The 16,731-nt window shown below is 41.0% G+C and overlaps 1 protein-coding gene across 1 annotated transcript in view; it reads left to right on the forward strand.

Moving 5' to 3' along the window:
- UCK2 (uridine-cytidine kinase 2) overlaps nt 1-16,731 on the forward strand; it is a 104,065-nt gene that overhangs the window by 14,208 nt on the left and 73,126 nt on the right. Inside the window, exon 2 of the mRNA XM_072814629.1 lies at nt 9,749-9,920. Within this exon, the coding sequence (XP_072670730.1) occupies nt 9,804-9,920 (117 nt within the window). The 5' untranslated portion in view covers nt 9,749-9,803. The remainder of the gene's footprint in view (nt 1-9,748; nt 9,921-16,731) is intronic.

Below are 16,731 nucleotides of genomic sequence, written 5' to 3' on the forward strand. Positions count from 1 at the left end.
TCTTTTTTTTAAAGAATTTATTTACTTATTCATGAGAGACACAGGGAGAGAGAGGCAGAGGAAGAAGTAGGCTCCATGCAGGGAGCCAATATGGGACTCCATCCTGGGACCCTGGGCTCATGCCCTGAGCCAAAGGCAGATGCTCAACCGCTGAGCCACCCAGGCATCCCTAATGTCTCCTCTTTCATTTCTAATATTACTTATATGGGTCCTCTCACATTTCTCTTGGTAAATCTAGCTGAAATTTTATCTATTTTACTTATCTTTTGGAAAAAACAGCTTTTAGTTTCATTGATCTTTTCTATTCTCATTTAGTCTTCATTTCATTTATTTCTGCTCTGAACTGTGTTTTTTCCTTCCATCTAGTAATTTGAACAGAGCCTGTTCTTCTTTTCCTAGTTCTTTGAGGTGTAAAGTTAGGTTGTTTCCACCAGATCTTTCTTTTTTCTTAATGTAGGTGCTATCACTATGAACTTAACCTCCTAGAACTGCTTTTCCTGCACGCTGTAAGTTTTGTTATATTGTGTTTCCATTTTCATATGTCTCAAGATATTTTTTAATTTTTCTTTTGTTTTTCTTTGACCATTGGTTGTTCAGTAGCATGTCGTTTAATTGCTGCATATTTCTGAATTTTCCAGTTTCATACCCTGTGGTCAGAAGAGATGCTAGATGTGATATTAATCTTCTTAAATTTATTAAGGCTTGTTTCATGACCTAACATGTGATCTCTCCTAGAGAATATTCCATGTGCACTTAAGAAGAATGTGCATTCTTCTGCTGTTGGATATAATGTTGCGTAAATGTCTAAGTCTATTTGGTAGAACATGTAGTATAAGTGCAATGCGTCTTTATGGATTTTCTGTTCCTATTATCTACCCATTGTTGAAAGTAAGTTACTGAAGTCCCCTACTATTACTGGATTGTTCATTCTCCCTTTAGGTCTGTTAATATTTACTGTATATATTTAGATGCATATAAAATATCTATGCGTGGGGTACATAGATATTGCAAATGTTGTACCATGTTTGGGGTACATTATATAATGACCTTTTTTTGTTTCTTATTAAAGTTTTTGCCGTAAAGTCTATTTGATTTCCATTTGCATGGAATACCTTTTTCCATCCTTTCAGTCCACAAGTATTCTTAAAGCTCAACTAAGTCTCTTGTACATAGCATATAGTTGGGGCTTCTTTTTAAATCCATTTAGATACTTTATGTCTGTTGCTTGAAGAATTTAGTTCATTTACATTTAAAGTAATTGATAGTTATGAACTTACTATTGTCATCTTGTTCATTATTTTCCAGCTATTTCCTAAAACTTTTATTTATTTCTTCTTGTTCTCTTTGTGATTTGATGATTTTCTGTAGTGGTATACTTACAGTCTTCTGTTATTATCTTTTTTGTATCTGCTTATAGATTTTTGATTACCATGAGACTTATATAAAACTGATATTTTGCTTTTAAATCCTTTTGCATTCAAAGAATTTTCCTGTGAAGTATTTGTTTATACCATTCTCCTTGTTGGTTTTCTCTTTTCTAATGATTAATTCCTGTACTTCCACAACATTCTTATTTTTGTTGGTGGCTTTGCTTATAATTAGAGAGGTTCTCCACAGGACCTCTGGGTGGCTCAGCAGTTGAACATCTGCCTTCGGCAGCTGGGGTCTGGGGATCCAGTCCCTCATTGGGCTCCCTGCAGGGGGCCTGCTTCTCCCTCTGCCTATGTCTCTGCCTCTCTCTCTGTGTCTCTCATGGATAAATAAATAAAATCTTTAAAAGAGAGAGAGAGAGAGAGAGAGGTTCTCCATTATTATTTCCCATGACTTTATGGAAGTCCTACATCTTTTACAAGAGATTTGCAATTTCACTTTGCCAACACTTTGGACTGAATTTACAAGTAGACTAATGGAGCAGAAAGATATGTTAAATGAGGACGGATGTTTGATGACTCGTTTTATAAATGATTAGTTCACTTGGTAAATATATGATAAGGAAACTTTTGCTTCCTACTGCAAAATCTTAACTGTGGGGATCTATCTTAGTTAATGAAACCTTGACTAATAAGGATCCCCTGCAGGCATTTATTTAGTAGGGTTCCAGTGAGTTTCATATGAGATAATGTATGTGAAGTGCTTAGCATTTGTTCCTGACGCAGGTAGGGTTGATTACTTAATTCTTTGTGTTGCCAAGGAATACAATAATACCACATGACATAGTATTTTGATTGCTTAATTGTTTATATGCGTGTATTTCTTAATAATCTGGGAAGGTAGAAATGGTTTCTAATTCATCTTTATGCCTCTGATACTCAATAAGTGTCTCATACATGATGAACATTCAAAACATGTTGAGTGAGTAAGTAATGAATAAATGGATATCTTCCTTGTCTTTTTCTTGTTATGATAACACATCTCAGATTATCTATTAGTCTTCCACAAAAGTAATTTCTTTTAGGCCATGAAACTGTTGTGTTTTGTGCCTTTAATTAAAAAAAATTTTTTTTTAACAAGGCAAATACATTTGTACTGATATGGAATGTTCTCCAAGATAAAGTGATAAAAAACAAAATGCAGAATGGTTTGTAGCATATACTACTTTTTTTAAAATTGGAGGTAGAATACATACATGCGTGCACATGCTTGTGTGTATGTGTGTATTTTGTGTATATGTGTATTTGTTTTATGTATAGATTATCTTTTTTTTTAAGATTTTATTTATTTATTTGAGGTAGAGTGGACAAGCAGATGGAGGGGAAAAGGGAGAGAAGCAGGCTTCCCTGAGTAGGGAGCCTGACACGAGTCACCATCTCAGGACCCCAAGATCATGACCAGATCAAAGGCAGGTGATTAACCAACTAAGCCACCCGGGTGCCCCTATGCCTAGACTATCTTAAGGATATGTGAGAAACCAGTAAGAATGACTGCTTTTGGGTAGTAACACTGGGAATACACATGGTAAAGATTTACTTTTTTACCGTATACTCTTTCAAATTGCTTAGTTTTTTTTTTTTATCTTGTGCCTATATTACCTGTTCTACATAGATGTAGAAATATAGTTATACATTTTATTTTGTGAAGTTTTTACCATTTCTGAAACCTAAAATAACTGGTGAACAGAAAGACTGGAATGACGTTGGGATATTACGAATTCAGGTTAGAAAAGTATGTGAAAATGAATATGTACAAGTCTGTAAGAGTTTAAAAATATTTTTTCTTTGTCTTCATCTATCTGAAGACTTACATATTGCATATTTCCAGTTAGACTAAAGGTCACGGATTCATAAAAATTGAATGGGATTTAATAATTCTGCTTAGTGTTTTTCTAAGTGATTTCCACACTCCTTGTCATATAATTTGGTTTTTCTGAGAGACCCTTTCACCTCTGGCCATTCTAAGTTTTGTTTCTGTGACTTTTCATTTATCATGGGGTATTTTTGGTATGTGTTTTTGAAGGTTTTATTTTTAAGTAATCTCTACATGCAACATGAGGCTCGAATTCACAGCCCTGAGATCAAGAGTCCCACACTCCACTGACTAAGCCAGCCAGGTGCCTCTCATCCATCATGAGTTTTATGGTTACTCTTGCACATACAACCTAAAATATGACCAAATATCCCAAATTAAATGATCTATATATAGTTTCTTCCTAAAGCATAATAGACTCTCCCAGTGCTCTGCTCACCCTTGGGTCTAACCATTTGTATTTACTCCATCGACTTCCAGCTGCCTGATGTTTTCTGGCATCAGAAGCCTTTGCCATTGGAGCCTTTGTGAGTTTAAACTTTACTTTTAAAAAGATTTTATTTATTTATTCATGAGAGACAGAGAGGGAGAGGCAGCGATATAGGCAGAGGAAGAAGAAAGTGCCCTGCAGGGAGCCCAATGTGGGACCCCATCCCAGGACCCTGGGATCGTGACCTGAGCCAAAGGCAGACGCTCAACCACTGAGCCACCCAGGCATCCCGAGTTTTTTTTTTTTTTAAGATTTTATTTATTTATTCATGAGAGACAGAGAGAGGCAGAGACACAGGCAGAGGGAGAAGCAGGCTTCATGCAGAGAGCCTGATGTGGGACTCGATCCCAGGTCTCCAGGGTCACGCCCTGGGCCGAAGGCAGGCGCTAAACCACTGAGCCACCCAGGGATCCCAGCATCCTGAGTTTAAACTTTAAAAGCAATTTATCATAATGTTTCAAAGGCCTTAACGATGTGCATACTCTGTGATCAGAGGATGGGCCAAGAAGCATTTTTAAGGATGTTTTCATAGCCTTAAATTTAAAAATTTTTAAAAAGCAACATATCTGGGATCCCTGGATGGCTCAGCGGTTTGGCACCTGCCTTTGGTCCGGGGCGTGATCCTGGAGTCCCAGGATTGAGTCTCGTATTGGGCTCCTGGCATGGAGCCTGCTTCTCCCTCTGCCTGTGTCTCTGCCTCTCCCTCTCTCTCTCTCTCTCTGTCTATCATAAATAAATAAATAAATCTTTTTTAAAAAAGCAACATATCTATATGCTAAAAAAGAGGACTGTTTGATACATTGTAACACATGTATGCAATGCAATACTGTTCAGTATTTAAAATTACATAAATATATTGATTTCACTGCAAGTTCATTCTATATTATGTGACTACAGTGGTTCATTGGTATGTATGTATTAAGGCGAACGTTGCTTTTTTAGTGCAGTCTCTTAACTATGGAGTCTTGACTAATAAGATCTTAGCTAAGGGGTGCCTGGGTGGCTCAGTTGGTTAAGTGTCTGCCTTTGGCTCAGGTCATGATCCTAGCATCCTGGGGTTGAGCCCAGAACTCAGGCTCCCTGCTCAGTAAGGAGTCTGCTTCTCCCTTTCTCTCTGTACCCCCTCCACTTATGTGTTCATTCTTTCTCTCATACTCTCTCTCAAATAAATAAAATCTTAAAACAAAATCTTGGGGCACCTGGGTGGCTCAGTGATTGACCCGTCTGCCTTTGGCTCAGGTTGTGATCCCAGGGTCTTGGGATCAAGTCCCACAATGGGCTCCCTGCAGGGAACCTACTTCTTTCTCTATGTCTCTGCTTCTTTCTCTGTGTCTCTTATGAATAAATACAATCTTAAAAAAAAAAAAAAAAAAACAACCTTGGCTAAAAAGGACTTTAAAAAAAGTTATATGATGCATAGAAAAACACTTAGTCAATATCTACAACTTGTGAATTATAATCCATATTCTAGATCTTGCATAGAGTGGCAGTTTAATTAGCCTATTAAATAAAAGCGATCAATGATGAGATTGTGTTATAAAATAAGGGTCATGATCATTTCAGATCTGTGCAGTTGAAGTCTGTTAAATAAAAGAAAGAGAGGTGCCTGGGTGGCTCAGTGGTTGAGCATCTGCCTTTGGCTCAGGGAGTGATCCCAGAGTCCTGGGATCGAATTCCACATCAGGCTCCCTGCCTCTACCTGTGTCTGTTTCTCCCTGTGTCTTTCATGAATAAATAAATAAATCTTTAAAAAAAAAAAAAAAGGAAAGGAAAGGGGGGGAACATCCCAGAGGTTATATGCTAGATTGTTAATAGTAGTTATCTCTGACACAAACTTTAAGGGTGGTTGTTTTCTTTTTACTCACTTAAGGATTTCTTATTTTATTTTATTTTTTTAAGATTTTATTTATTCATGAGAGTCACAGATTGAGAGAGAGAGAGTCAGAGACACAGGCAGAGGGAGAAGCAGGCTCCACGCAGAGAGCCTGACATGGGATTCGATCCCAGGTCTCTGGGATCAGACCCTGGGCCAAAAAGCAGGCACTTAACTGCTGAGCCACCCAGGGATCCCCTACTCACTTAAGAATTTCTAATTCATCTATAATTCTATATTACCTGTATAATGGAGATATTAAAGGTTAAAACTATGAAGTTTAAGATTTAAAGGTATTTAACAAAAACAGCAACAATGAAGCCTTACTCTTTTAAATACACAAAACAGGGGATCCCTGGGTGGCGCAGCGGTTTGGCGCCTGCCTTTGGCCCAGGGCACGATCCTGGAGACCCAGGATCGAGTCCCACTTCAGGCTCCCGGAGCATGGAGCCTGCTTCTCCCTCTGCCTGTGTCTCTGCCTCTCTCTCTCTCTCTCTCTCTGTGTGTGACTATCATAAATAAATAAAAATTAAAAAAAAATAAATACACAAAACACTATTGTCTGTATTGGCCAATTATGTTCCTTTGTAGCAAATGCAGTACACTGGTTTGTGGGATATTTAGAATACAGCTGAAACATTCCTGTGAATGATGGATACGTTATATTGGATTTGATTCATTTTGCCTATGTCATGCCACTTTTGCACAACACTTGGAGAAAATGTTTTGTTGTTTGCTACTTACCATATGAAAGGGAGGAAGCAGTTCCCAGCTATTAGGAGATATGAAGCCATTTGGAAAATCTCCTGGGTTGTAAGGTATTATTGATACAGAGATGCCAGAGCATAGCTACTTTTCTGCAGAAAGGAGGATTTATAAATGTTATTACTTAAATTACTTTATCCTAAAGTAGAACTACAGATGTAATTTACTTAAATTTCCCCAGATTCTAATAGTGAAGCCAAAGGTTATTTTAACAAATTGAAATTGCCCTGGGAGTGGGCTATAGATGTCTCTCCTATATATTCCTTAGTACTCTCCTTAGTATCCTATCTTTTGTCATGGCTTATTCAAGGACCTGTTTTTCTTTCCGGATTGTACTCAGTAAGAGTAGGAATGATGTCTGCCTTACTGGCACATCATAGGAACTCAGTGCTTCATGAAAGTATGTATAAATGAATGGATAGATACAGTTCCAATTTAGAGCTGGGACATAAAGAGCAGGGGCTTTAAAATGCACAATGGAGACTGTTCCTTACACATTGATAGAGAAGCATGCGTTACATTTAAGGTTTGAAGTGCATGTTACATTTAAGGTGCATTTGCACTTAAGGTGAAATATTTATGTTTGTACTTGACACCAACCAATTCCAGTAAGTGAAGTGCTAAGAGAGGAATATACTACTAAAAGTCCATGTGAGGAGTCAGAATGTAGAGAAAGTGGCAGATAGGCTACAATGTCACAATTATATAAATTCCGACCTGGGAGGGAACAGAACTTCAAAAGTCAATCTCTTCATTTAATAGATGAATAAATTGAAATCCATACAATTTAAATAACTTACAAGGTGGTATATTTCATTATTGATAATTCTAGACTGTGGGCCAGGTCTCCCAATCTGCTGGTCTAGTTTTCTTTCCATTAAACTTAAAGAAGGATTGACTATCACCTAAGTCTAGGAAAGGAAGAACAGAGATAATCTTGTTCTTCAAACACACTGGTTCAAGATTCCTTTTTCAGCCACAAAGGCCAAGAAAAATTGGGGAGTCGTTAGGAATGGCATTGTTAATAAATCAAAACAGGATTTCACGCCTGAAATACTGTCTGTAGTTCTGTCTCAGTACCACAGGAAAAATACACTAAAGCCAGAGGAGGGCCACAGGATGAAGTGAAATTGATCTAACTGAAAGATTGAGAACAGGATAAACACCCTATGATGTTTCAGATGGAATTGTTACAAGAAAATGTAACTGTTGGCTCTGCACCTGAAACCTTTTTTTTTTTTTTTAAGATTTTATTTATTTTTTGACATAATGAGAGTGAGCACAAGCAGGGAGAGGGGCAGGCAAAGGAAGAAGGAGAAGCAGATTCCCCGCTTAGCAGGGAACCTGATGCCAGGCTCGATCCCAGGACGCTGCGATCATGATGGGAGCAGAAAACAGATGCTTGACCAGCCGAGCCACCCAGGCGCCCCGCTCCTGAAACTTTTAAGTTGTCGGCAGAGTGAATAATGAAATCCTTCCACAAAATACCTATGGACGCTATTGTCAGACACTCTGTCACGAATTAAATGATCCATGCGACTGATCCGATATGCTCATTTATATGGTCTTATTTACAAAATTCTTTTTCTTGTCATCGTAAAGCACACTTAATACCTACAAACACCACCAATGGAGGGGGAAATCATGCCTACTCGTTTTCTTCTCTGGTGACCGTGGTACTTCAGGTAATAGGAAGACACACTTGGAGGCCTCTCCTCTGTTGATCTTCCTTTCATTCCAAGTCATGTGTCATTATGGATGAGAGATACCCCCTTCAGTTATAACTGTAAACTACCCATGTCTTTTATTCATTTTCTCTTGTGGGCCTCTGAATATTTTCCTCTGTAAGTGTGTCTTGATTTATAATAGCCATAGAGGAAACTGGTTTTTATGATACTGTCAGAGCATTCAAAAGGTAAGTATTTTGAGACACCTGAGTGGCTCAGCCGCCTTCAGCTTAGGTCATCATCCCGGGGTTCTGGGATTGAGTCCCCCATCAGGCTCCCTGCTTAGTGGGGAGTCTGCTTCTCCCTCTGCTTGTGCTCTCTCTCGTTCTCTCATTCTCTGACAAGTAAAATATTTTGAAAGTAAATACTTTGAGTATCCTAAAATAAATAAATAAATCCTTTGTTTCACATCTTTATTGTGTCCTATTTCATGTTGGAAGTTATCAGATGTCAACCTTCTTTTCTTGAGGGTTTGTTTCTTCTTTAATCTCCAATTTTGGGATGGCTGGGTGGCTAAGTGGTTGAGCAGCTGCCTTCAGCTCAAGGCATGATCCCAGGATCCTGGGATTGAGTCCTGCATCAGGCTTCCTGTGGGGAGCCTGCTTCTCCTGCCTATGTCTCTGCCTCTTTCATGAATAAATAAATTAAATCTTTTTATTTATTTATTTATTTATTTATTTATTTATTTATTTATTTATTTATGATAGTCACAGAGAGAGAGAGAGAGAGAGAGAGAGAGAGAGGCAGAGACACAGGCAGAGGGAGAAGCAGGCTCCATGCACCGGGAGCCTGACGTGGGATTCGATCGCGGGTCTCCAGGATCGCGCCCTGGGCCAAAGGCAGGCGCTAAACCACTGCGCCACCCAGGGATCCCAATAAATTAAATCTTAAAAAAAAAAAGCCTCCCCTTTTTATTTAACTTTTAATATTCTTCTTTCTCACATATTTTTCAAAGCTCTAATATTTTCATATTTATTTGAAAGTTTAAGTGTTTTACAATATTAATATGTGCATTTTTTCAGTAGATAGTGAAAACTGACCAACTCTTCTGCTGGTGAGCAGTTATTCTAAAATACTTTGCAATTATGAATATTCAAAGCCGAATAATAACACTAATACTGATTAGCTCTTAGGGAGGGAATTAAAGAGGATGTTCACATTCTATAAAAGCAATTCTGCATTGTTTTATATTTTTATACTAAATACAACTTTTTAAGCCAGAAAACAATTATAACAAATTATTAATAACTGCATATTAAACATGAGACGTCTGGGGATGCCTGGGTGGCTCAGTGGTTGTGCATCTGCCTTCGGCTCAAGATGTGATCCTGGAGTTCCGGAATCGAGTTCCACATTGGGCTTCCTACACGGAGCCTGTTTCTCCCTCTGCCTATGTCTCTGCCTCTCTCTATATTTCTCATGAATAAATAAATAAAATCTTAAAAATAAGCATGAGACGTCTATCTAATATAAAGCTAAAGTCATTAAGTATCCTTCTCCATGTAAATAGGTCTCTTAAGACCTCCAAAGTAACAAAATACTGCTTATTTCCTTGTAAGAGAGAATTTGTTGTTTTGACACTTGGTTACTATCGAGACACATTTCTTTTTTAAAATTTTTTTTTTTTTAATTTTTATTTATTTATGATAGGCACACAGTGAGAGAGAGAGAGGCAGAGACACAGGCAGAGGGAGAAGCAGGCTCCATGCACCGGGAGCCCGACGTGGGAATCGATCCCGGGTCTCCAGGATCGCGCCCTGGGCCAAAGGCAGGCGCCAAACCGCTGCGCCACACAGGGATCCCTCGAGACACATTTCTTAGGGTGAGTTCCACAGAACACTGGTTCTGCCCCTTGGCTGTAGGCAAACCAGAAAAAAAAAAAGATTCTCTCTGGTTGGGTAACTTTGGTAAAACACTGATTTAAACAAATATAGGTAAGTTTCTTAATGATGGTATTTCCCAGGGTGCTAAATGTGCTGATAGACCTGGTGACTCTCCAAGAAGTAGAAACACAGCAGTGTGCAGGTTTTTCCAAATTTATTTGGAAAATATAATTTTTCCTCCCAGAGTCAGTTTCAAGGCATGTATTTTGGGAAACAGTGCTCTAGGGTGTTCAAGAAAGAGTTCTTTTTATAGTGAGGGGTAATGAAGGGCCCTACCCTTCTTATTTATGATGGGATTTATCCATATCTAAAGATACGATGATCTGCGAGCCTGGGTCACTCAGTTGGTTGAATGTCTGCCTTCAGGGCAGCCCCGGTGGCTCAGCGATTTAGTTTAGCGTTGCCTTTGGCTCAGGGCCTGATCCTGGAGACCCGGGATTGAGTCCCACGTCAGGCTCCCTGCATAGAGCCTGCTTCTCCCTCTGCCTGTGTCTCTGCCTCTCTCTCTCTCTGTATCTCTCATGAATAAATAAATAAAATCTTAAAAAAAAATGCCTTCACCTCAGGTCGATCTCAGGGTCCTGGGGTCAAGCCCCGAGTCGGGCTCCCTGTTTAGTGGAGAGTCTGCTTCTCCCTCTCCCTCTGCTCCTCCCTCCTCCCTCTCTCTCTCAAATGGATAAATAAAATATTTTTTAAAAAGATGCAATGATCATTGTACATTGTTTTTGATCCAGATCTATATTATTTAAAGTACAGACTTTTCAAATATTTAACCTTATATTTTTAAAAAATAAATGACTAGGTTGTGATCATATATTAGATTTGGTTTGTTAAAATTGTGTTCAGGATTTTTATATGTTCTCATGAGAGACTCTGGCCTTTAATTTTCCATTTTTGTGATATGTTCTCAGACGTCGGTGGTAAAGCTATGCTGGTCTCATAAAATGAGTTGTGACGCGTTCCATCGTTTTCTTCTCTCTGGCGGAAGGCCATGTAATCTTGGTATTAACTCTCCTTAAATGTTTGGTAGAATCTGCTGGTGAAAGTGTCAGAGCCTAGAATATTTGTTGTGTTTTATTTCACTGGGAAGTTTTCAATTTTGCAAGAGGTGTTAGAGTCACTCGGTGGGGGGGGGGGGGGGGGGGGGCAAAGCCCCACAGCCTTGCCAGCAATGCACTGTGGACTTAGGCACAAATGGGGAAAATCCTTCAAGCAGCTTTGCCAGCCTGCAGGTGAGGTTCTGGTTCAGAACAAGTAGTGAAACAGCCAGCAATTTAGCAGGGGAATCCTGGAAGTAAGATAGGCACAGAATGGCTGAGATAAGCTTCTAGGATAACTACACATGGGTGGAGGGGACCTCAGAGATCTTGGAGAGGCCAGAGGAAAAAGACAGCCTTTCAGCCAGAACCACCATCTTCCAGCAATTCGCCAAAATGACCAATACAAAGGGAAAGGGAAGAGGTACCTGCTGTATGTTCTCTAGGCCTTTTGGAAAATATGGAGTTGTTCCTTTGACCACACACAAGCGAATCTACAAGAAAGGTGATATTGGCTCCATCAAGGGAATGGGCACTGTTCAGAGAGGAATGCCTCACAAATGTTTCCATGTTACCCAGAGTGCTCTTGGCATGGTTGTTAACAAACAAGTGAAGGGCAAGATCCTGGCCCAAAGAATTAATGTATTGAGCATATTAAGCACCCAAACAGCCAAGATAGCTCCCTGAAGCGGGTAAAGGAAATGATCAGAAAAAGAAGGAACCTTAAAGACCAGCCTGCCCCACCCAGAGAAGTGCACTTTGTGAGAGCCAGTGGAAAGGAATCTGAGCTGCTGGAACCCAGTCCCTGTGAATTCATGGTATGGTAAATGTAAGAAAAAAAAAAAAAACCCAAAAACCAAAACAGGGGCACTTGAGTGGCTTGGTTGGGTAAGCATCTGACTCTTGATCTTAGCACAGGTCTTGATCTCAGGGTTGTGAGTTCAAGCCCTGAGTTGGACCCCACTCTAGGCATGGAGCCTACTTTAGAAAAAAAAAAAAAAGGCTAAAGATAGAGGGGAGCCTTGAGAACTGGCTGAATCTTTGAGTGCATTCCCCAAAAGATAATGAACAATTTGGTTGGATATTTTGGTTTGCTGTCAGCATGTGATGGCCAGAAGTGCCTCAAAGACCTCTACCTACAAAGAACATAATGAACCCAGCGCCCCAGCTAATGCGCTCTGAAATACATGCTGCATTTGCTCCCTGGCCATGCTTCCCGTAGGCTCTCACAGCCAGTGCCATTGCGTCATTGGACTACTGAGGCACGTCCATTCCTACAGATGATGGGGTTCTTCTGATCGCTAACAACCTAGACATAAGGACTCACAGCAGCTTGGCTGAACCTTCTCCGTCTGCATCATTGTCTAGAATGCTTCCGCCCACCCTTCACTGTCTCTGTGCCTCCCCCATAGATGGGGTCAAGTCTGAATTGCGGTCTGAAGGACCTCTCTCCCAGGCTTTTCCAGCTCCTTCCTGTTTCTTCTCACAGCCACTTCCCATCGTCCTTACTCCTATTGGCAGGTGCTTCCTAGGGGGCTCAGATTAGCACCAATGGTATCAAGAGTGGTCCAAGAAAATTGGTGGTCAGATGAGGATTTGGGACTGGCTTATCTGCTGCCCAGCAGGTGAGGAGAATGCTGCCCTGCCCTTGGGAAATGAGACATGGCACAAGGTGGTGGCTCACTGGGTAAAGATTTCCCTCATGGTGACCTGGGAAAATGTCCTGGTGGAGGAGAAAGGTTGTGGCAGGTACAGTGTTTCAGGCCTTTCAAAGATATGGAGGACCCAAAGCCTACAGACACTGGAGTTGGCTTGTTGCTGCTAAGTGGTAATGATACTCTGCTGTTGGCAAGCAGTGGCTGGGTGTGAGAGAGCACCTCTGGTAGCTTCCAAAGAGGCCCCGGTGTCTTGCAGTTAGAAGGACAGGCACATTTGAGCAGCAGGCTGAAAAACAAATTGTTTGAGCCTTAGAGCTCTGCAGTTGTTTTCATTGGTCAGCCACGGCAGGAGGTGTAGGGGACTGTTAGAGCCTTCCTGACAAAAACCGAGGATCCTGAAATATGAGTAGGGACATCTGGATGGATGCCTTTGAGGATATTGCCTGTGCAACCACCATGCTCTGGTACCCTCTGTGCTCGCAAAAGGGCCTATATTCCCTAAGAGGAGCTGACAGTTCTGAGATGCTCTGCTCTGAAGCTGCCCTCACCCCTACTTCTGCATCTCCTGGCTACCAGACTGATAACTGGGGTTATGTAAGGTCTGGGTAAATTACAGTAAAAATTCTACTTGTGTGCATGTGTGGGCACATGTTTTCCTGGGGAAATCTGTTGCCTTTGTTTGTTTTTGTTTTTTTTTGTTTTTTTAGTCTGTGACTAAAAATATTTCTGAAACACTAGCTTTCCTCCCTTTAAGCCTTAGGGCTCCTTCCCACCAGGAATAGTAATTTCATTGCAAAGCAGAATTGAAGTAATTTTCCCTCCTAATGACCTGGGGAGAATTCACTCTGGCATATCAAAATAACTTTATAGAAAAGTCCCACTTATAAAAAAAGGAAGAAGGAAAGGAAAATACCACTTGAACCCTAAGCAAAGATTAATCTGCTGGATCTGCTCATCTCCTTTGGCCTCCAACACCAATTGGCGCTTCAGCCCATCGTCTCAAGGACAGTCAAATCTGCCGTCCTGGGCCACCAACGTAAATACAAGCCACCAGACTAAATCTAAGTACTCCTCCGAGGCAGTTGTCATCATCTGCACCATCGTTTGCCTCACTTCTGGATGGTCACCAGGCCTGGGCCTGGGATGATGCAAGAAGGCCCTTAGAGCCAACACTTAAGGAGAGGCTTGTTTTCAAGGCTCCCCCTATACTCGCACTTGCTCCATCTGAAAGCGAGAACCTTCTTACATTTTGCAGCCTGGGATCTCCCTCATCAAATCCAAGTCACCGTACATCACCAACTACAGTGTATCATTGACAGTGTGATGGAAAGAGCGTTAGTGTCAGGATAAGGGAGGGTGGAGATGTTGTCATTTACAGGAAAGATGACCTGGAGCTAAATAGGGGAGATGAAGGAAGTCACTGCAGAAAAGTGGGAGAGCAAGGATTTAGTCTGGAGACAGGGAAAGAAGTGAGGGGTCAGAGGCAGGCCTGGGAAAAGCCCTGTGAACAGGATGAAGCTAAATGGCTTAGAACATAGACAGTGAATGAAATGAGGTTGCCAGGAGCTTGCTCTTACTGGGTTCCAGTAGTGTCTGGTATATCCTGGTATGGGGACAGGAGACAAACTGGGAAAATCTCTACAGAATGGCAATCTGAATGTTAACCTTTTCTAAGTGTGGGAAAGGGGCTTAGGGCATATGGTATTTCTAAAGTTGGGCAAACTAAAACGTAAAGGCCTGTGATGTTCCCAGGTGACTGTGTTGGTTAAGTGTCAGACTCTTGATTTTGGCTCAGGTCATGATGTCAGGGTCATGACATTGAGCCCCATGTTGGGCTCTACACTAGGCATGGAGCCTGCTTAAGAATCTCTCTCCCGGGATCCCTGGGTGGCGCAGCGGTTTGGCGCCTGCCTTTGGCCCAGGGCGTGATCCTGGAGACCCGGGATCGAATCCCACATCAGGCTCCCGGTGCATGGAGCCTGCTTCTCCCTCTGCCTATGTCTCTGCCTCTCTCTCCTTCTCTCTCTGTGACTATCATAAATAAATAAAAATTAAAAAAAAAAAAAAGAATCTCTCTCCCTCTGCCTCTCCCCCTCCCCCAATAAATAAAGGCTCTTGTGTGACTATTATCTTTGCAGGGGAAAGCTGTATGTGCAAAAATCAATATGTTGAATTTAACGAAATTAACCAAACTCATATATGTAACATTTTATAGGTTACAAAATCTCCTGACATTCTTTTTAATCCAGTCTTCTGTGCCTTTGCTCATTTCTGTTCCCACTTCCTAAAAATCTCTTTCCTCTCCTAGCCTGCTGGTTGAAACTTTTTAAAAACGGCTTTACTGAGATATAATCCACATACCATACAACTCACCAATATAAATTGTACAATCCAGTGGTTCTTAATGACAACCAAAGTTGTGTAACCATCAAGACAATTTTAGACCATTGATCTAAAAAGAGGGGCACCTCGGTAGTTCAGTGGGTTATATGCAGACTCTTGATTTTGGCTCAGGCTATGATCTCGGGGTTGTAAGATGGAGCTTGGGAGCCTGCTTGAGATTCTCCTCCCCTTCTCATCTGCTCTGACCCTCACTCTCTCTCTAAAATAATAAAAAGAAATCCTGGGAGTACCTGGTTGGCTTAGTGGGTAGAGCATTGACTGTTGATCACAGTGTCATGAGTTCAAGCCCTCCATTGGGTGTGGAGTCTCTTTTAAAAATAAGTAAATAGAAAGAAATCTTAACTCATCTAGCAGCCACTCCTTATTTCCTTCCCAACCACCCTTGCTGTTGACAACCACCAATCTACTTTCTATCTCTATAAGATGTACCTGTTCTGGATATTACCTTTTAATTTTTACCTTTGAGTGACCTTGGGGATTAGGAATTCTTATCTTTGGAGCTCCTAAACCCTAAATGGTGGGATTTCTGTGATGAATAGAAGGGGAAGGAAGCTGCTACATATCAACATATAGTCTTTATTTTCAGTTGACACTGAAGCCCATAGAAATTAAGTAACTTGCCAAAGGGTACAAAGTAGTAAAGCACCGGGTGTAAACCTGGCTTTCCCAACTAGAGCTCGTTGTCCTCTTTCCACGAGATCAGTGATTCTCAAACTCTGGTGGGCACTAGAGGTACCTGGAATATTTACCAAACACAGATTGCTGGGCTCCACCTACAGGGTTTTGGATTCTTTAGCTGTGGGATGGGGCCCAAGCTTTTGCATTCCCAGATGCTGCTACAGCTGGGGTTTGAGACTATGCTCTATCAGGCTGCCAACAGTATCTGAGAATGTGATTAGGATCACAGAGCCAAATGTAAGGAGCTTTAATGTCATCTGGCCATCTTTTCAGAACAGTAGTACTCATGATCTGTCCAGGCAATTGCTGATTGATGAAAGGCAATAAAGAAAATGAAAATGTTTCAGTGGCAAGCTAAAGTTTGATGACATTTTTTTTTCCGGTTTGGAAATGTGATAAGCAATTAGAGAATTAGCCATGGTTTATGAAGCGCCTAGTGGTAGAACTTTTCTGGTGGAGACAATATTGTTCCTTGTCTAGTTTGGACCTATGGTTACTTAGAAGGCAGGCAGGCAGACAGAGGACCGTGAGCGGCAGTGTCTCTTGCTGTTCTTTGGCTACAGCTGCAGCTGCACACTCATGCTGACTTCACCCCCATGTGTTAACTAGGCCAGAACTTGAACAGGCTGAAATCTGTTTATAAAAGAAAATGATCACAGACACCGAGAAAATGTATTTCCTTGACTCTGTTCTAACTCTGATTTTATTGAACACGTTTGATCTTTTTTGGCTTGGTGGGTGGGGAAGGAGGACAGTTGGAAATCACTTAATTCAGAATCTGCAGTGTAATTGCTACGGGAGACTCAAACGTGATTTGAACATCCCCAGCTATGGGATTTGGTGACCAGGCTCCTGAGAGAGGATGACACAGCACAGGGAATAGCACAGACAGCCTGCCTGGCTTTATAGAGAGCCGAAATACAAAAGTCCTTGTAGAGGTCACTGGTGCTGAGAATACCCTTAATTTAAATGGA

Source organism: Canis lupus, chromosome 38, assembly GCF_048164855.1.
Source record: "Canis lupus baileyi chromosome 38, mCanLup2.hap1, whole genome shotgun sequence".
Lineage (NCBI taxonomy): Eukaryota > Metazoa > Chordata > Mammalia > Carnivora > Canidae > Canis > Canis lupus.